The following is a 21431-nucleotide window of genomic DNA, read 5'->3' as shown; positions in this document are numbered from 1 at the left end:
TATATCATGTTGTTATGAAGCCTATTATCTGGAAATGCTATCGACCTGAAAAGCAAAGGTTAAGTGAGAATCACCACTCTGGTTAAACATATGATCTTTAATGACTAGTGCTGGTGCTAACAATTCCACATATTCACTTTAATAGTAACAACTACAATTGCCATGTGGATAGTATAATGACTTGAAAACACTTCATTATTAAAGCTGGTCTATGACAGTCATTCCATGCAGCAAAACCAGTTATCACATAAGTACAGTCGTACATTGGAAGCCAAATGGAAGCTGTCCCGGAAGTCCGTTCAACTTCCAAAACATTCGGAAACCAAAGTGCAGTTTCTGATTGGCTGTAGGAAGCTCCTGCAGCCAATCAGAAGCCACAGAAACCCCGTCAGACATTTGGTTTCTAAAAATAGTTTGCAAACTGGAACAGTCACTTCCGGGTTTAGAGCATTTGGGAACCAAAACGTTCGGGAACTAAGCTGTTCGAAAACCAAGGTGCGACTGTACTGGGTTATGCTGTTGCTATTACATTGGTGTTAAGTAAATGAAATTTGTGCCTTTTAAGACCAACCCAGGTAATTTCCAAGCAACTGTAATTTGAATAGATTTACAAGGTTGCATCCAACTTCAAACTTGTTCATTATTTGAAACCACTAGAGGAAACTAATACTTTGTTCTATCAAGCAATTAGAGCAAAACAACAACATCCATGCTGAACAATGCATATTTGTTTTAATTGATATTGATGACTAACACCCTCTCTCTGGGCATTATCACCCATTTGTTCCACCTTTATTAAACTCCTTTGCACCTATGTGTGCACTCAAATGAGGGGCTTCAGCTACTTATTGCTACTTTTATTATTTTTGACACAATAAAACCAGGACATTTAACCAAGATATTAGTGCTTGTTCTTGTTTCTTAATTGCATGACTGCTTTCCACAAGGAAATGCAAAAGAAATCTATTTAAATACATGGCTTCATGTTTATAGTCTTTACCCTCAGCCTTTTAAAACTTCCTACACAGAATTTATAGTGCCCTGTCACTAAATAACCAAGATCTATTTATTTTTCTCCATTTGCATTCTGCCCTCATTATAATTAGCATGCAGTACTTCTCCCCCATCCTCTATCAAGAGAATCTTCTTTCTTCCCTCCCATGAAAATAAATGGTGTCCCAAAGAAGATAAAACAAATTTAACACAAGCAAATATTGGGTATCATCTTGTATTCAAGAGGGCTGTATGCATCTAAGGTTGCCAATGACAACCACATAGGAATGTGAAACAGTGAGCCCCAGGATACTTGAAGAATTACACTTGCACACACACACACACACACACATTCACCTGTGCAACTAATAAAACAAGAGACATTTTGGGGGACACACATATAGAGCAACTATTTCATGCAATCAACTTAACACTAATGTGTAGGATAATCAGAAACCTAAGAACATAAGAAGAACTGCTGGCTCTAATCCAGCAATTCCCTCACAGTGGCCAGCCAGATACCCATGGAAAGCCAAGAGTTTAATTTGAACACCCTGATGAGCATGCTTTCCCCATCTTGCATGAAAATACCTCATCTTGCACAGGTGTGTTTCCACTGTTGCATGAATTTTAAGTCATTTTGCTTTTTTTCAACATATCATTTTATGAGTAGTTAATGAATATTTTATATTTTTTATATAATCCACTTGGAGATTTTTGTCAATTAAGTTCTATATAAGACGTTAAAAACAAAAGCCTGAAAGCAGAACCTGAATGCAACCCCAATCTTCTCTCTCTTCTTTGTGGTGCTTCCATTAGCAGCTGGCAAACTAGAAAGCCATTTCCCCAATCCCCCACCTCAAAGGGAAGGGCCTGTGACTTTGAACTTTTTGGAACTGCCTCAGAATTATTTTACTTTCTTTTTTTATCTCTCCAGTACGGAAATACACAAAGGATGTCACAAGGAATAGGCTGTTAGGCCAGATTTAATGCTTGACACTCAGTAGCCTTTTATCCATTATAATTATTTCTGTGTACCTTGTTGGGAAAATAAATTGCAGTCTTTTTTTAAGAAAAGAAAAGGAGGGTGGAAAACCTTGTTAAAAGTAATTACCGACCTGCTTGGAATTCATAATGGAGCAAGTTCATCTGCCATCGTTCCACCAGTATGCTATGCTTTCCCATTAGAGTGGAAAGCAGCTCATCATATTAATTTAGTCAAACATATATATGACTTTTTAAGTGTATGGCTGTCCTATTTGCCTTTCACATACAGTACCTGTGTCCCATATGTTATGCTGATCGTCCCTGTTTGTTCCCCACTGGGCAATAAAGGCTGTTATCACAAGTAATTCAGCACAATTGCCTGTCTCCTCTCATCATAAGAGACAATGACTGAGCAACAAAGCCAGTAGCTGCATTTTACTGAGTCATTTAAGTCTCCCCATTCTGGACGTGGTCCTTTTAGGTAAGTGCTAAGGCCACCTGCAGAAAAACATGTTGTTAATACAGTCCTTGGTTCCCATCAAAAAGCCAGCAGAGTTTTCCCTGTTCTACCTCCTTAAACTTCAAAGACAAGCATAGACAGCCGTAATGGACATAGCAGTAATCCCCTTGGGTACAGTGTATTTCCACCATACAGAAAACGCTCCTGTAATTATCTACCTCACAGCACACATTTCATTCCATGAATAATTCTGGCTTTTGGCACAGCAGATTTCTTAAGCACATACTTCCAGACTTACCTCTACAGCAGCCTTCGGAATAGTTTTGCCTTTTACACATATACATATGCATACCCACAGGTACACACACATACGCATTCTGAACACATCACATGCCCTGTATAGCAGATCAGGGGAAAGCATATTCTACAACATAATATCTATGAATTTGACAACACACTCTCAGGTCATGATATGAGGTTAAGAGAAGACTTCTTGTGTGAGTAGAATTCTGAAATAGTTTTCACTGAACTATCCCCAAGAGCCTTCCAACACACCCTCTACGTGCTCATCCGGATGCAAGACCCACTGTATTCAATGGGTCTTTTTATAAACCTTTGGTGCATTTATTAGGGAGTTGCAGGACTGTTATCTGACTACCTTTAAACAAACTGGGTTTCTTCTCCTTTTTCTATATTATCTTAAAATGAAACCTTAAAGCTATTAAAGGATTCATTTTCAATGACTCAGAGCTGGATCAAAACACCAGATGATAAAATTATTCAATCCCTTGTCAAAAACAGAGGATAATCTACTCCCAGACCTTCAAAGTTTAAGATAGGTTATAAAAAAAATGAATTAATAGGCAACACCCAAAATGTAGAGAACATAGACATTCAGACACAAATGCTGACTATAGCAAATGGTTTTTGTGTGTGTCTGAAAATAGTTATACATTCCCACACTTCTTGAAAAAAACACCAGTGTATGCTGACAAATCACATTTAGGAGTCTATTAACAGCCATCTGTTTATTTCTAAGATTCTGGGCATAAGATTCATCTGGGATGCTAATGTTCATATGAATGTAAACATTCACTATATTTTAGATTCACTGTGTTAATGTTATATCATCTATAGTATGATGTTACAAATACAGTATTTATCTATGTAGTTAACTACAGATGTAATCTACAGTGATTCTGCTTTCTGCAGTAGAGGAAGCATCCTGAAAATACAGTTAAGCATATGATGCCTGGATATAACACTTGATGATGTAAATCAAATACATGCATGCCTGTACCTCAAATCAGTACCTATAGTAAAACATAACACAAAAATGGACACATGTAGGCTCAGTAAACTAACAGTTAGAGTGGACCATCATTTCTTTCTACTTTATTATGTAAATAAAAAAATATATTTCCAAAGGAATACCCTGGGGTCAGAAAATTTGTAAGGTGGAATGGGGGACAGCTTGGACCCTTGCCAACTCTGTTCTGTTTTACACTGGCTAAACTAATTGCTGACCTGTAGCCAGAGATCTAGCTTCCAATTTGTAGCCAGAGATCTTGTGAGTAAATTGCTGTTTATTGGATGCCCACTGCCATCAATACCAATTTCCCTTCCAACCTACATACACCCTTCTTTCCTTGGAAAATCTGTTCCAGAGGATTGGGAGAGCCCCCAGAGTCACAAGAGAAGTGGGATGGGGAAGAGGAAATTGGCAAAAATGTTCCACAAGCCAGAGCCTCTGCTGGATTATTCATGGAAGAGCAATTCTGAAATTGGAACAGATGTCACTTACAAGCCTACAATTACAAAAATGAACTGGGTCAAAAAGCCTTAACTAATTACCTCTGCCCTGCATTTCATTTAAAATATTTATTGTATTTTTTTTTAAAAAGCCTATGTGTGGATACTGAATCAGAGCAGAGCAGTACATGGATAAGAATCACTATAGAAGACAAAGAGCATGGACAACTGACATAAGGGGGAGATTCCCATGGCTCACCTTGCCAATGATGCTTGTAATCGCACATGCGTGACAGAGCGATCATCATGGCGCAATACAGAGGTAGAATCGCTGCACAGAGCCGCCAGCTTTTCCCACGGCCTTTCTCGGTAAAGCAATGCAACTTCCCAGCCAAGTAGAAGGTGGTGAAGCCAAGGCCTGAAAATGCAACTGCCAAAGGAAAAAGAAAATGTAGAACCAGGTAGCAGATGAGAGTTAGCAGAATGATACAAAGAGGCTGCTTAGAGAGTTGTGCATCTAGAAATCCAATCCTTTTGCTGCAGGGAAGAAACAGCTAATGATGAGATCTTAAGCTCACAGTGCATCATCGTTAAGGATCTCTTGTGATTTCCAACAACTGGTATTCAGAGACCTTATTCTGTATCTGCTCTCATACGACTTATTAGAGACATACATTTTCTCCATCTTTTTTATCTACAACAACCCCTAGGTACATTCTAGTTTCTTCCTGTTTTATTGCAATAAAGATTCACCTCCATATCAATACCAGCATTGCTTAATTCACCTCTTCCCCACCCCAACCCCCCCATGATACATCATGACACATTTCAATCATTTGTGAATATTTACATAATGTTACTCTGGTAAACATTATGTAAATATTCATATATGGCTGATATATATCAAGATGCACACGTAATTGGCTTTAGGTAATGTGCGATGCTGACATTATTTATTTATTTTAAAGATGTCCCTACCATCTTTCTTTTTAAAAAAATGTCAAAGTGATTCACTTACTTTTTTTAAAAAAAACACCACACAAACATAAAAATAGAATAAAACAAACAATACAGCATCAGTTATAAACCAATGCAAATCTCTGTAAGCTGGTAGTAATGACCAGTGAAGGCCTGGGAGAATAAATAATTTTTTTAGCAGGTTCTGAAAGCAAGGCACCATTGGTGCCTGCTTTTTTTCAGAGGGGAGGTTGTTCAATACAGTGGTACCTCGGGTTACATATGCTTCAGGTTACATACGCTTCAGGTTACAGACACCGCTAACCCATAAATATTACCTCAGGTTAAGAACTTTGCTTCAGAATAAGAACAGAAATTGGGCGGCGGTGGCACAGCAGCAGCATGAGGCCCCATTAGCTAAAGTGGTGCTTCAGGTTAAGAACAGACCTCCGGAACGAATTAAGTACTTAATCCGAGGACCACTGTACACTGGACTTCACCAAAACAAAAAGGCCTCGCCTCTGCTTGCTGTGAGCTGGATCTCATCAGGATGGACCTCAGCAGGTTGTTTTGGAGCTATTTTTAAGGAAAATCAGCAAAAACAAGACTGCCAACATGGGTTGCCATACGTCCGGACATTTTCCCTGATTTCTGCCCAGATACTGTTTCCAACTGCAGTATTCTGTGGTTGTCCGGGAAATTCCAGACGCATGGCAACCCTCCAAGGGCCTCATTAGAAGTTCTTAGTGAAAGAGCAGGTCAATATGGAAGAGGGCCAGTAATCAATGGTGGGCTGGGATGGCAACTCTTGGTGGGGTGAGCTAGCACCTTATTGGCTCCACCGGTGCATTTGCACAGCAAAACTACTTGCCACTTTTCCTCTTCCAGCTGCTGGTAATTCAGGTGGGCATCTACACTCCACTCCACCCTAGTATCCACTACTGGAGAAGGCATTTCATCAGATAAACTGCTTTAATCTTTATAGGTCAGTACCAACACATTAAACCTGACTGTGGACAGCAAACTGGCAGCCAGCGCAGTTCTTTTAAAAGCGGTGTCTCAGGATCATGGCAAGTAACTTCACTTAGCAACCTAGCCACTCCATTCTGCACCAACAGCAGCTTCTAGACCAGTCTTTAGGGCAGATCCTTTTGTTGTGCCTGGTTTGTAATGCCTTGTCCTCAGGTTATTCAGGCTGGCTCTGGTGTGTCTATAAAAGGTAATTCCAAGGGTCCTGGGATAACCGGTGAGGATTCCCACTCTAATTAAGGGGTTCCATTGCCAAAGGTGGGAATCAAGATATGAAAAATAAATGCAATTTCTCACTTGATTCAAAGGCATTGCTTACAGGGTGCTCTCTGGCTATCCAAGTTGTGTTTACACATAGAGCATGTGAGATAATTTAAATGGAATAGCTACTGTTATTGCTCGCAAAGCACTTAAAGAAAAATCCCCATTAAATTCAAGTTCAAATATAATAATTTACACATTTGATTTCTATAAACTTGCCACAGGCCTCCACTTGTCCCACTGTACGTACCTTCCCATACAAAATGGGAAAAAAATTATAATTACTTCAGTGCAAGACAGATAAAGATGCAATTTTAGCTGAAATTATAATAGTTGGTTTTTAAAGCAGGCTCTAATTTGAAGCCTGCAAGCGTTTGTGCACAATTACTAAAGAGCTGCTTTTTGCCTTTAATCACACCAATACATCACCTCTTTGAAACAAAAACCACGGGGGAGCCCAGATACCAAATTCTCTCATGATGATTTCAGAAAAGTCTTGCAAAGATGCACCAGCAGCCCAATGTGGTGCAAGGAAGGCAGTTACTGGAAGTAGCAAAATGCATAGACCACATCAGCAGCTGATTTGCATGAAGGCATATAGGAATTATAAGATAAAACCTAGGGGGAGCGCTGGTGAATAGATTGTCCCTTGAGCACAAGCTGTCAGTTTTCAAAACTACAATTTAAGTCAGAGCAATTACTGAAAACCCCTCTTGTTAGGGGTTTGCCCCACCTCTGAAAAGATCTGTTGGAAATGCACAGTGCTAAATGTAGCATAAACTTCATCATGCAAGCCTATTCTCATGAGATTGTTTCACGTGAACATTTCCAAAGGGGTCAGAAAAGTGGGTGAATCTTTTCTGTGGCATAACATTTCTTTGGTATAATGCCTTCTTTCATTTAGCATCAATGAAGGTCAATTTCTACACAGAAAAAGAATCAGCAGCTGCAATTTCCATCAGGATGGCAGCTCCTTACAGATTTATAGTTATGCCTTGTCTAAAGATGAAACACCTCTCTCAATCAGCCTCCCAACTGAACTTGCCATCGATTTGAATCTGTGATTAAAAATGCATTTGTTTTGAGGGATGAAATGTGCCAAAAGCTTCAAAAGCAAATGCCATTTTGGCCTTTGTTTTCAGAAGCAATGCATGCAAGATAAGAGGGTTAACAAAACTCCAGTACTCGATAATTATGCCTTTGTAGAAGTACAATGCCCATTCTTGGCTACTGGCAATTTAGGGAAAGTTTAAGTGAATGGAAGCAAATGGAGAAGGAAGCAAATGGTATCCTATTGGTTACTACTTCCTTTGTATTTGGTGCTGTGGGTTAAACCACAGAGTCTAGGACTTGCCGATCAGAAGGTCGGCAGTTCGAATCCCCGCAATGGGGTGAGCTCCCGTTGCTCGGTGCCTGCTCCTGCCAACCTAGCAGTTTGAAAGCACATCAAAGTGCAAGTAGATAAATAGGTCCGGTGGGAAGGTAAATGGCGTTTCCGTGTGCTGCTCTGGTTCGCCAGAAGCAGCTTAGTCATGCTGGCCACATGACCCAGAAGCTGTACGCCGGCTCCCACGGCCAATAAAGCGAGATGAGCGCCGCACCCCCAGAGTCGGTCACGACTGGACCTAATGGTCAGGGGTCCCTTTACCTTTACCTTTAATGGAGTTGGGCAGGGAAGATCTGGATTACAATCAGCCATTTGCCTATCTAAAACACTCCTGGTATAACAAAGCATAGTATATTAAACCCACACTCCCGTTCTGCTTTCCGTGCTTCCTCCTCCCCTCTACTCTCTCATGCAAAATAAATAAATAAGCCACAGTTTCCGATTACATCAGAACTGAGAAACTGTGGTTCAGTCTCTGACTACAAGCCAGGATATCAAACTGGGCTCTGATTGTTGCTTGATATCCTGGTTTGTAGTCAGAGATAAAACCAGAGATCCCCAGCCACATTTGTAATGTGTATCCCTGGTATTAAAATGAATGGGGTGGAATAATGTAATGACATCATAACATGTCATTTACATAATTCCTTGCATAAATTATGTGAGCTCACACCCTCCAACATTTCTCCAATGAAAATAAGGACGTCCCATCCATAATGATAATTTTACTATTTACACCCCCCTCCAACATCTTACTGGGGTAAAATCTACACACATAAAAAAACGCTGTGCTTTTTAAAGAAATGTTTTGAAAAATACATTGAATTTGGCATAGCCAAATGTCACATTTGTATATTGCACTTTACAACACATTTAAAACATTTTATTTGAAGCTGTATAGCTGAGTCCTGGTTTGCCCCAGCCACTCTGGGTAGCTTCAAACACATATAGAAACATAATAAAACATTTAATGTTTAAAAAAACCTTCCCAATACAGGATTGCCTTCAGATGACTTGGGGGTTGGATAACTCCATACCCTCCAACATTTATTCAATGAAAATAGGGACACTCTAAGGAAAAGTGGGGCATTCCAGAATCAAATCAGAAACCAGGATGGCGTCTCTAAATCAGGGACATCCCTGGAAAACAGGGACACTTGGAGGATCTGTATGCTATGCAATTTCATCACAGAGGACAGGCAGGAAAGTAATGTAGTGTTTGGTGGAAGATGAACTGCAACAGAATGGAAACAGTGCTGCATGCAATGAATACAGGGTAGGACAGATAATTAGGCCTTCTTACATTTTTATATGCAATAAATAAATATGAATGATTTCTATTCATAAGAGGGTTTGGTTGCCGGCACACAGTTGAGGTCAAAGCATGATAAGTAATATTTTTGCTGGTAACTAACTTTTATGGTCTTATGTAAAAGGCTTAATGTTTTGTTACACTAAATCTTAGTAATACTTCCAATTGAGTGTCAGTGGTGAGAAGATATCTCGTCTCATGTAGAAGGGGAGATGGGAATCTTGTGCAGGGGTGCAGAGAATGACTGTCACATTTGGGGTACCTGCCACAGAGCTGTCTCAGGGAAGGGTATTGTAAAATAGTGATGAAAATGGTAAAATAGCTTACAAGTCATTTTAATAATCTAAATGGGCACTTGAAGATGATAGACAGATGACAGATAGATAGATGATAGATAGATGATAGATGATAGATAGATAGATAGATAGATAGATAGATAGAGATATAGATATAGATATAGATGATAGATATATAGATAGATTAGATAGATAGAGATAGATGATAGATAGATGATAGATAGATATAGATAGATAGATAGATATAGATATATGATAGATAGATAGAGATAGATAGATAGATAGAGATAGATAGATAGATGATAGATAGATAGATGATAGATATAGCTAGAATCATTATGAGTTTTCCTCCAGCCTCATAGGAACCAGAGATAATAGGCAGCTTCCTTGATGTTTAGCTTTTGCAGAACGGACAGTCTCAGGAGGGTTCCCAGAGTATGAGATATTATTTTTTCCTTTTAACTACACAAAGGCAACATGAAGAAGGCACAAATTACCACATCCACAGGGTTTCCAGGCCTTATTTTAGGGAAAAAAGGAGGCAGGCTTTAATGCTTTTCCCCCCTTTGAGAAGAGAACAAATGTAATTGGGGGTAAGGGGCAAAAGGCTGTGAAACAAATCAGACTGAAATGTATTACGACGGAATCAAACAGACTATGTGGAGCTGTTAATGCCAGATGTGAAGTAGAATTTGTTCCTATAACTAAGAATTGTTTAGGAATGGAGTTGTGTGTGTTTTTAAATTTGTTTGGTTTTTATTTAAGAGAACTGACCTAATTCACACCTCCTAGACTAAGCATTGGGGTTTTTTGTATGAATGGTATAACAAAAAGTTCAGTGTTGAGTTTGCTGGGAATGACATTTCAGGGCTCTTTATGACATTTCAGTGTCCCCACATTGTGTTTTGTATAGTTGTAATATTTTAATGCCATTTGATGCTGGTATGTTAGAGGGAAAGCACTTGTGATGTTGTCCACCTATGAAATGGAGTCTAATCTAGCTGTTACAATCAATACAGCTCTTTCCTCCTCCCTTTATTAAGTATTATCTTTTGGCTGTGTGAAAACTGGTAAATAATAGAAAGAACATGATAGGATTGAACCAGAAGGTGGATATCTAGCAAACTCTGCCTTAAATTGTTAAGCTTATTCCTTTAAGGTGAAGGGGATGAGGGCAAATATTGACACTTACAGTCCTGAGTACCATCAAATCTTTCCTGTCACGTGGAGCTGCTACTCTTGTGCAAGATGACTAACCAAGGGAACCCTGCTGTGTTGTGTGGCTATGAAACTAAATGCAATTTTTGCCAGCCCTAGCCTTTCTAGTGAAATATTTATTGTTAAGATTGATTTTCCCAGCTGTGCAACCATCCAAAATTGGGTTATTTATCCAACAACCAGTGCACAAAATGTTAGTAGAAAAGAAATGTAATTATCAGCAGTTTGAAAGCTCTCCAATCTTGAGATGCATATGGATTTTGAAATTCTCGAATAGCTGTGCATTGTCTGTAAACTAATTCTCAGTTTGATAAGGTGAGGGTGTAACTAGTAAAATAAATAGGAGTGGTAACATTATGTCCTAAGGACTTGGGGATGCTGTTTCCTCTGCCACAAATTAGCTTTGCTTCTTCCAATACTATACTTTGTTTTGCTACACTCTATACATTGTGAGGTGATCAGCCTGTGGCCACAATGTAATAGGGGCTTATGGCACACCTGCACAGTTGCAAAAGGATCCAGAGGATGAGTCATGGCATACAGAAGCCAGCCTCTCTCTCTCATATGCAACATACTTCTGCCAGGTACCTGCTCAATAGTACAGCTGATTCTCAATAGCACAACTGATCTGCATTTTCAAGATTGAAAGGTGGTATGGCATTTTTCTACTAGGACCCTGCATGTACCCCATGATTAACCTTGTATCCATAATTGTGTTGTTAAAACAGTCCCATAGTTTTCTCAGTCTGTCCTCGGTTCACTTTGATCTGTGATTTGAGTTCCAATTCACTCTGCGTAAATCAAAGCTCTGTGTTTCACATTCATTCTTAGGGGAAATCTAAAAATGAATAGAATTTTTTTCCCCTTTGGGCAGAAGCGTATTAAATTTGCAGGCACAGAAACTCCTACAGTGTGTGTTAAACCTGATGGCACAAAAAAATGCTTTTGTGAAAATGGTAAAAGGCCCCTAAGGATGCTAGCTCAATTCATATGTAATGGCAAGTATGGTTTGACTGGTGGTACCACCAGAATATTAGACATGCATGTTTTCCTCTTCCTCCCCACATCATGCACTCTTGATTTGCTCCCTCACTTCCTTGGTTGAGGAAATTTATGCTCTGCCATTAAATCTGAACTAGGGAAACTATGGTTTCTGCAAACTAGGAAGTACGGGAAGGAACTAGAATATGCAAAGAGAGGGAGCATACAAGCCCAGATGTGGGAAATAGCAAAACCATAGCTTGCAATTATGTGAGAATCAAACCACTATTTGATTGGTTTCATGAAGGACAAGGAGGAAGAAGCTTAGGCGTGGAAATGTAGTGCTCAGTAGAGTGAAAAGGAAGGGGGAAGCAAAGGTAAGTATTGGGGGATTTGATGTGGTTGAATTGAGATAGGTTATGCACAGTCTGATCAAAATTATCTCATTATCTTATTTTCTCAGCAATTTCTTTCCACAATGATTAAGGAAAATGAAAAGTCATTTGAGGATAGGTCATGAAGAAAGCACATTCAGCAATCCTATTAACCAAGGAGATACTCAAGCAAAGTATATATTTTTAAAATGCAAAGTATAAATTCATCACCTCCATCCAACCATGCAGACACAAACACACACATAATTCTAATACACCTATACAAGCTAACAAATGAAGCTGGAAAACGTCATATTAAAGTATTAAAGCTGGAAAACATCATATTAAAGTATTAAAGCTGGAAAACATCATATTAAAGTACTTTAAACAAGGTTTACATTCTACTTTTGCTCCATTATCAACTACCTTTTCCCCTAGTTGTGAAGAATTAATATTCTGAGACGGTCCATGTAATGTTTTGACATACTACAACTCCAGTGAAAACAGGAGGAAATGAAATAGCAAACAATCATCAGAAAGTTTGTCAGGCTTTGATAAATCTACCATTAACATAAGCTCACTGTTTTCTAACCTTGATGCTAGGAATACACCTATTCCAAGTCCATTCATCTTGGTGGATCTTGGGTTTGGTGCTAATAGGAAAATAAGAACCCTTGCACCAAGTGGGACTTACTTCTGAGTTTTACACTTACACTTGTGTTTTACATACTGTAGTGAACACTTAAGTCTATTGCACTATGTGTAATTGTCATTTGAAGAGGGTTCATGTTGAATGTATGGGAAAATAACCTGCAAGCCAACAATCTCCATTTCCTTTTGTCTGCAAGCTCATCAATAGCTCTGTCTTAAAAAAGAAGAAGAAGAAGAAGAAGAAGAAGAAGAAGAAGAAGAAGAAGAAGAAGAAAAATCCCCACAGAAGTATGGCTCATTGCATGATCTCCACGTGAGGGAGGGCCAAAGCAATTTTTCTCCTCAAAGAGTTCCCCTATCTTTTCAATGCTGAGAAACATTCCATCAACCCACCATAGGCAGAGGTGAAGCAGTGCACATTCATTTCACGCAGGTTCCCACGGTGAAGTAATACAAAACAGTATTTATCGTCTGCTTTGTAATAATTTAAGGGGCAGAAATTCACTGGGGGAGTTCACTGCTCTCTCCACTTAGGACTCTGCAGTATGTCAGCACCAATGCCAACCCTGACAAACACTGGAAATATTACAGAGTTTACTTTATCTAGGCCTTTTGAAGCTATAAGTAAATGCTGCAGAGATAGAGGAAACAAAGCAACTGGGGCAGATCATTCCATAAACACTGTTCTTCTGTGGTGCCTGGCAAAGAAGATAACGGACTGGCTTTCCTCTAGGCTGCTGAAGCCCATGGAAGACAGCAAGATGAAAGAGAAACCATGAAATATTTGAATATAATATTAATTATAAATATTTAAATCATGTAAAATGATTCAATAGACTTTAAAAAAAATAAGAACATAAGAAACGCCTGCTGAATCAGGCCAATGGTCCATCTCATCTAGTATCCTGTTCTCACAGTGGCCAACCAGATGCCTGTGGGAAACCAGCAAGCAAAATTTGAGCACAACGGCATTCCCCGTCTTCTGGTTTCCAGCAACTGGTATTCAGAAACATTGCTGCCTCCAACGGTGGAGGCAGAACATAGCCATCATGGCCATGACTCTTTCCACCATGAATGTGTCTATTCCTCTTGTAAAGCCATCTAGGTTGGTTGCCCTCACTGCCTTCAGTAGAAGTTCCATATGTACTGAGTGAAATGCTTTTATCGGTTCTGAATCTTCCATCATTCAGCTTCACTGGATGTCCACAAGGGGTTAAATTCATTGGATGTCCACATTAAGAAATACCTAAGCAGCCTTCTGGGACGCGGGTAGCACTGTGGTCTAAACCCCAGAGCCTAGGGCTTGCCGATCAGAAGGTCGGCGGTTCGAATCCCTGCAATGGGGTGAGCTCCCGTTGCTCGGTCCCTGCTCCTGCCAACCTAGCAGTTCGAAAGCACGTCAAAGTGCAGGTAGATAAATAGGTACCACTCCAGCGGGAAGGTAAACAGCGTTTCCATGCGCTGTTCTGGTTCGCCAGAAGCGGCTTAGTCATGCTGGCCACATGACCCGGAAGCTGTACGCCGGCTCCCTCGGCCAATAAAGCAAGATGAGCGCCGCAACCCCAGAGTCGGTCACGACTGGACCTAATGGTCAGGGGTCCCTTTACCTTTAAGAAGCCTTCCCAACCTGTTGTTCTCCAGATGTTTTGGACAACAGCCAACAACTGTTACTTGTTGCCGGGAGTGCAGACAGGGAGGTCAACCAGGAGATCAAGCCGGGTGCCTGGAGAGTGGACAGTTTCTCCTGATAAGGCTCAGATTTCCTGACAACATCCCTGACCATTGGCACCAGTGGCGTAGCGTGGGGGTGCAGGGGGGGCCGGCCGCACCGGGCGCAACATCTGGGGGTTAGGGTTAGGGGGCACAAATCCACAGGTTAGGGGGCGCAAATCCAGGGGTTAGGGGGCGCAAATTACTTGCCTTGCCCCGGGTGCTGACAACCCACGCTACGCCACTGATTGGCACTGCTGGCTGGGGCTGACAGAAGCAGTAGTTAAAAACATTCAAAGTGCACCTGGATCTGTAAAAATTGTGAAAGGCTGAACCTAAAGCTCAATTGTTTATCAGTCCTCCCAGCCTATTTGGTTGCAATGGTGGAAAGCGGGCAACAGGTTCATGCCTTGTGGAACAATTGTCTAGCATTATGGTTTGGAAAGGACTCATCTGCTTAGCACCCTCTCGACATGGACCTATATTTCAATAAACCCCTGAACATGGGTGAGCATTCTGAGGTACAGCCTAGGGCACACTCTAATCTAGGCAGGGTTGTTGGGACTAAAACTTCATCCATGTAATAAAGCATTACAGCCAAACTCCTCTGTGGTTGTTCATTTACAGGGGAAGATCAGTCATGGCAAAAAAACAACAACTGATTTTCAGGGAAGCTTGGTCATCATGACTGATTGTCTAATTAAGGAACACCTAATAAACAAGCCTCATCTTCTTCACTTAGAAAAGTGGTTTGGTATGATTGTAGCATGCAAACTTGGAGTGAATTTTCATTGATTGATTTGCACTTTTCGTATCTAGAATGTGCAAAGCACAAGCTTTTTAGACTGATGAATTAAACCTCAATGGGTGGTATTCTGTGCTAGTCCTGCTCAGAGTAGCCCTACTAAAGTTAATGAGCATGACTAACTTGGGTTTATTAATTTCAGTGGGTCTACTCTGAATAGGGCTTAGATACAACCCAAATACAACTAATATGTGCATGCAGCATTTTTTGTATAAAATGAAACAAAAATCGTATTCTGATTTTAATACTGCAAAGCAACATGTATGACAAATTAGCTCTTTCTGTATACAGTTGTCACAGAATGTCTTAGCTTGAGGCAGCAGATGGTAAATATTCATGTGTTGATTTCGTTGTGAGACAGATATGTCTCCGAAGAGTCTTAACTCAGATTTGAGCTGGCTCTTCCCTTTAACATGTCACTTTTTTGGATCACAGAGGCCACAGAACAGGGGAAAGATTGGGAAGCTTAAGCAAAAAAGAAAGTAAAGCAGTGATCGTTTTCCTCTCCCACAGGCATTGTAAGATGTGAATGCATCCTCTCTCTCTCTCTCTCTCTCTCTCTCTCTCTCTCTCTCTGAGAGAATTCTGGAAGAAAATAATTCAGGGTGAATATTTATTATTTATAAAGCACCAGAAGTGCGCCAGGTTTTTATTTATTTATTTGCAGAAACAGATGCACAAGAAATTTGCAGAGGAAGCTCCTGGACAGGCAGATTTTTGCCCACATTTTAACAGACAAAAACAGGAAGAGTCTGATGAGGGAAAAAGCTCTAACTGCCCCAATCTTCCTTTCACCTGCACCTGAGGCCCAGAACCAGAAAGGGCAGCAAAACAGTGGCAAAGGTAAGGACCTTGAAAGACACTTCATGGCTGTGCAAAACTGACTTCTTTAAGTGCACCCTTACGGTCTCACTTCAGAGACTGGAAGGAGAGCAGCCATCTAGACAACATGGATTGGCTCCAGATTTCACAAAATACAGGCAACCCCTGATTTGCAGATCCCATTCCATCCTCATTCTGCTCTCTTCCAGATTCAAAACGACCCACACGTCTGCGGTTGCACGTCAATTGCATGCACCCAAAATGGTCACCGCCTGTACACTATGTTAGTTCTGCGGCCCATAAGCATGACACACATTTGAACCCACGCATACCTGGCAACATGTTTCTGCATGTCAGTTGGTGAATACAGTATAGTTATCATAATGAACTTCTCCTACTTTATGTAGGGTAAGTCGATGAATGCTTCTCAACACCAGCACATTCCTCAGCCATTAAACGCTACCAAAACAGCCAGCCAGCCAGTCGACAAACAAAACAAACAAACAAACAAACAAACAAACAAACAAACATAAATAGGAGAACAAAAATATATGGCCAAACATCTGAAGGCCCCAATTACATGGCTATCATTTTAAAGCTGACTTCTGTAGTTGGGTGCTAATCTTCTAGTACTGATACTTGACTTTGGAAAGCTTGACTTAGAAGTCTTTGCAATGTGTTACTATGCGTAACATGTAACCTTTTGGATGTGCTGCCAATGCAGCTGTGTTCGGAGTACTCGGAAGTGCTGTAATAACTGATATCCACCCCCACCCCCTCCATCAGCCCTTTTCAATCCCTAAAAAAAAAATGTGTGTGATGATGGTGAGGAACAGTTGAGACTTTCAGGCGTGGTTGGCTACCCTTAGCAACCCATCAGTATTCCCTTGGAAATTGGGAACAGAATGCCCCAGGGGAACAGAGCTACACCTATAATACAGCCCTGGTACCTAGTGAATTTCTTGCTGGTCTCCTGCAGTGGGCTGACATACCATACCTTGACAATGCTAGGTCATAGAATTGTAGAGTTGGAAGGGACCTTAAGGGTCTTGTAGCCCAACCCCCTGCAACCTCATATAACATAACATGTCTGCTGAAATATGAGCTGCATCCGATGAGCATATATTACTTTGCACTAAAGAAGAAAATTATCACAATTTCTAAATGGCAGAAAATTACAGAATTGCCAAAACACCAATTTACAAAGCTGCCCGAGCAACAGCAAGAGACAAATGATCCAGCGCTTTTGTTTATAGAGCCTGATACTTGCCATGATTACCATCTATTTTCCAAATGCAAACAGATAACATTCATCATTGGAATGGCACAACAACTTGCTACAATTCTAGAAGGGGTTTTACACTGCGAGCTTCACACTGTTCCTGCAACTGGATATATGTCTCTCTCCTTAAGGAAAATGCATGACATCAGATGGAAGCCGAAATTACAATCTGACTGTGCAACCAAAAGAACAGTTGATGGATGTACATTTCAAGGTCAACATTCTGGACTTATTGGCACAGGAACAACACCTTTGTGAACAAATGAGATAATAAACCAGGACAGAACGGCATGTTCTCACATTTTTTAATATACAGAGTAGCAGAGAAAGAAGGCAGTGAACCTTTCAAAAGAAGGTATATGAATATTATGAATATGAGACAAAACGTAATAAACAAACAATATAGCAGACATTGGCGATAGGATTTTACAATGATACATAACTTGCCAATGCTAGATACAGTATGTGTTCCTCACAGCATCCCTGTAAGGCAAGCCAGTCATATAATCTCCCTATAAAATATGGGAGAATGAGCTCCAACACCCCAACAGTGTTGTCACTTCTCTAGAACTTTCCACGTTCAGCAGCTGGGTCTGCAAGTATCCATTTAAATCTCCCACAATGCCCTGGAGTGACACTAACTTTTGGCATGAACGTGGCCAACTGAAGTGGCACCTCCCAGCTGCCCCTTGGAGGTTTCTTCTTATCCTATGAGGCTCACCCAGGGGGCATTTTGCCCAGGACCACTCTCAGACTCAGAGCCTGCCCTCTAGGGTATGTAGGTATGTGAAGTCAGGCAGGTTGGAAAGCAAGCAAACCAAACAAGCAAGAAACAAACCAAAAACACCTTTTGCTGAGGCATTTGTTACAGAGTTATAGCTGGATTTGGATTTTTATGTGAGGAACACTCAAAATAACTAAACCCATGCAGAAAGTTTGCCTTTCTCCTAAGCACATTTATCCTTTTGATGTATTGTACCTCTGTAAGAGGTAAAGTACTGCTTATTAAAGTCAAAGGAGAGCACATGTGGACATTTTTTACCAGTCTCTTGGGATTTGTGTTTTATTGGAATCTGCCCAGTCTCCAATTACCTATAGCAAGCTTTTTCATCTCCCAAGTCTGTATGAGACAAAGGTGTGTGGAATTACCTTTGGGGAAAATGTAGCAAATATTGTTCAAACTGAACTGGGTCATAGCATCACATTTATAATAGTATTACTTCAGCCAACAATGGGACTTCTTTTTTGCTTTCTCTCATAGAACGATATTTAATTTGGCGTTTAGTCACAAGCTGCTATGATTCTTCTCAATCCTGCTTTCTTGTCTGCTATTTTTAGCTTAATCATTTGGTTCCTTTCAGTTTCTTTGCCTTTCTTCCCAGAAGCCAGACCGGTGATTAATTTTCCTCATAAGATTTACTTCATCAGGTTCCTATATAATATTTGAGGCTGCTCATTTTTTTTTATTTAAAAGTTTCTTGAATAATAAAAAGTTAATAAACATTAAACTTTAAACAGGAGTTTTGTTTCTCCTCTGAAGCTTCAACCATGACCAATGGTAGGTAGCTGAAATTGGGGCAGGAACTTAGCTAATTAACTAATAATGTTTGCACCCCGAGGCCCCCAAGCCCTTCCCCTGAAAATAACTTCACACTGACATGTAATTTTAGTTTAAGTTATTGGGCAAAATTTAGGCCACAACTTTATTGATTACAGCAAAGTGAACGGTGTTGGCTTAGGCATTGACAACAGACTAGAACTGACTCCTGCCTCTCTGTCTGGAAGTCTGAAAGGGTAAACACCAAACGAAGGAGCAACATCAATGAAGACCAACGAAGCTCACCCCGGGGTTCCTGTGGTCCTGGCATGGCCCTAGCCCCTCAAGCAGACTTCGGACAAGATCCAGGACCCCCAGATTCCTTGACCGGAATACCCTTATTCATGGAGGGGCAGGTGATGGCCGCACCTCCTCTCCCACACACTTCAATAAGCCAATGCCTAACCGCCAAACCTTACAAAGTTGTGACGATTGCTAAGGGGGTAGGCGAAAACCAAGTGGCTACATTCAATCTGCCAAATGGAATGATTCCTACCCAGCCCATGCTCCAAAGCAGGCAACCCAATCCAAAGCAAAGCCAAAGCAGCAGCACCTAAAATTAGGGAGGGGGTGGGTGTTTGGCAGCACGATGCAAGTTCCCCCAATTACGCCGCGCTGCCACTTTTATAGGCCCCAGGAATCGCGCCCCCAATTGGCCCAAACAACCTGGCGCAATCCCGGGGCCCAATGGTTAAGGCTTGGGCCATGCCTGGCAACAACACTCCCAGTGGGGTGGCTTAGGGGCCCATGTGCAACCAGGACCCTCATTAAGGAGGATCCCATATCCAGTGCTATTTTTCTTAGAATGGCAATGGTGCCCACCTGAGAGGTGCCGGAATTGAGTTCTGGTGAGTTCTGGCTGAAAAACATAGCCCCGGTTGTATTGATTCTAGAAGGAAAATACTTGAGGTTGCAATCCTAAACACATTTTTGTATACACTTCGGCTGCAACCCCCGGCCTATAGATGTGAGATGGGCGCACAAACCCCAGAGTCTGTCAAGACTGGCCCGCTCGGGCAGGGGTACCTTTACCTTTACCTTTAACCACACAGAGGACTTCAGTGAACAGGAGTAAATTCCATCAAACAAAGTGGGCATAAAACGTGTTCTCCCTAGCAGAGAGCGCGTGTTGCGGTGGGGGATACAAGCCACCCCATTGTTGCTGGGCGGATTTGCGAAGGGACCCAGGCAGTGAATTGGTTAATTGGGTCTCTGGGGAGAATTGCTTGTTGCCAATTTTGAAGGAGGGGTCAGAGGTTTTAAATACTGGACACCCAACTTTGAGCGCCCTCTTGGTTGCTTGCCTTTGTGCAACCTAATCCAAGATGGATGCCCAATAAACAGGAGGAACCTATAATCTGAGACTACCTGTTCATTTCATGTCCGACTGGCCTTCCCTGCCCAGTTTGAACACCAGTGGAAATGTTATCTGAAGCACTTCTGTGTTTCAAAAGTGGCTTGCTGTTCAAAGTGAGGAGGGGGGAAAGATTTAAAACTACACTGGGAGTGCAGTTCTCTAGACTGTGACGAAAATGCTCAGCTCATACTTGTGTGGTGTGTGCACTGAAAAATCAATGTCATTTTCATCAAAGTAAGCAAGTAAACTGTTTGGTTATAATATACATCATGAGTAGGCTGCATGCAACTCAAATGATTCTTCATGGCCCACTTCTCCCCAAGGTGTTTTGTGTTGGCAATTGGATTTTATTAAGCACCAAAGAATCCCAGTGGTCAAGTTGAAATAGTAAATTTACAGCTCTTGAGTCTTTGGGGATAAGTTTGAAAATATGATAGCAGTTCTCATTATTTTTAGGCCTCTATCAAGGATTTCATTTTATTGGCTCAGGGGATTTTAAACATTTGGGATTTAACAACACAGAACTGGAATGTAAAAGCAGCCCTACTCATAGCCAAAGCCCCAAAGCTACTAGTTCCAAATTTGCAGAGGACTGTGTAACAACAGGAAAAAATAGATTTCTGCTGTATGTTCCAATGCTCTGGGTGCTCAGAATTTTAGGACTACAAATGCAGACTAAGCTAAACAGGATGCTTAGACATGTGCATTTTGTCCCCTTACTTTATTTTTCCATTTACAAATAAAAAATAAAAAATGAAGTCATAGGAACTACACTTTACAGTGAAAAACTCATGAAGGAGAGTGGCTTCTTAACCCTTTCCCCTCCTGGCTACTTTTTGCCACAGAGAATATAATAATAATAATCTGGGTACCCATATTTGGATAGCTTTCTCCCTCTCAGTTTAGGGCTGCAGCCTCTGTAACTGCATTTTGTATAACAACAAAAAGAAAAACCCCAACTGAAAGAAAAAGAACATCTTGTATAATTTGGTCGCAAGCTCTTCCCTGTCCCAAGCTTCTCTCTGAAAAGCTATTGATTGTCCTTAGTCCTTTACAGATTTAGTAGAATTTGACCAGCTGGATAGAGAATTCTTTTGTGGTTGACCTGTCTAGTTGTTTTCTTCTTAAGATTGGTTTTGTCTGTTGTCTTTGTTTCTACTGCTATTTAATTTTGTCTGTATATTTGCATATAACGCTGCA

At 40.8% G+C, this 21431-nt stretch overlaps 1 protein-coding gene across 2 annotated transcripts in view; it reads right to left on the bottom strand.

Moving 5' to 3' along the window:
* Positions 1 to 21431, bottom strand: part of PLPP4 (phospholipid phosphatase 4) — a 92612-nt gene that overhangs the window by 6091 nt on the left and 65090 nt on the right. For both annotated transcript variants that reach the window (XM_082222814.1, XM_082222815.1), the window contains exon 6: positions 4452 to 4622. In XM_082222814.1, the coding sequence (XP_082078940.1) occupies positions 4452 to 4622 (171 nt within the window). The remainder of the gene's footprint in view (positions 1 to 4451; positions 4623 to 21431) is intronic.

The sequence above is a fragment of the Podarcis vaucheri genome (genome assembly GCF_965113315.1).
Source record: "Podarcis vaucheri genome assembly, chromosome: 5".
Lineage (NCBI taxonomy): Eukaryota > Metazoa > Chordata > Lepidosauria > Squamata > Lacertidae > Podarcis > Podarcis vaucheri.
Note: the sequence above shows the minus strand (reverse complement) of the source record. Positions and strands in the feature narration are given on the sequence as shown.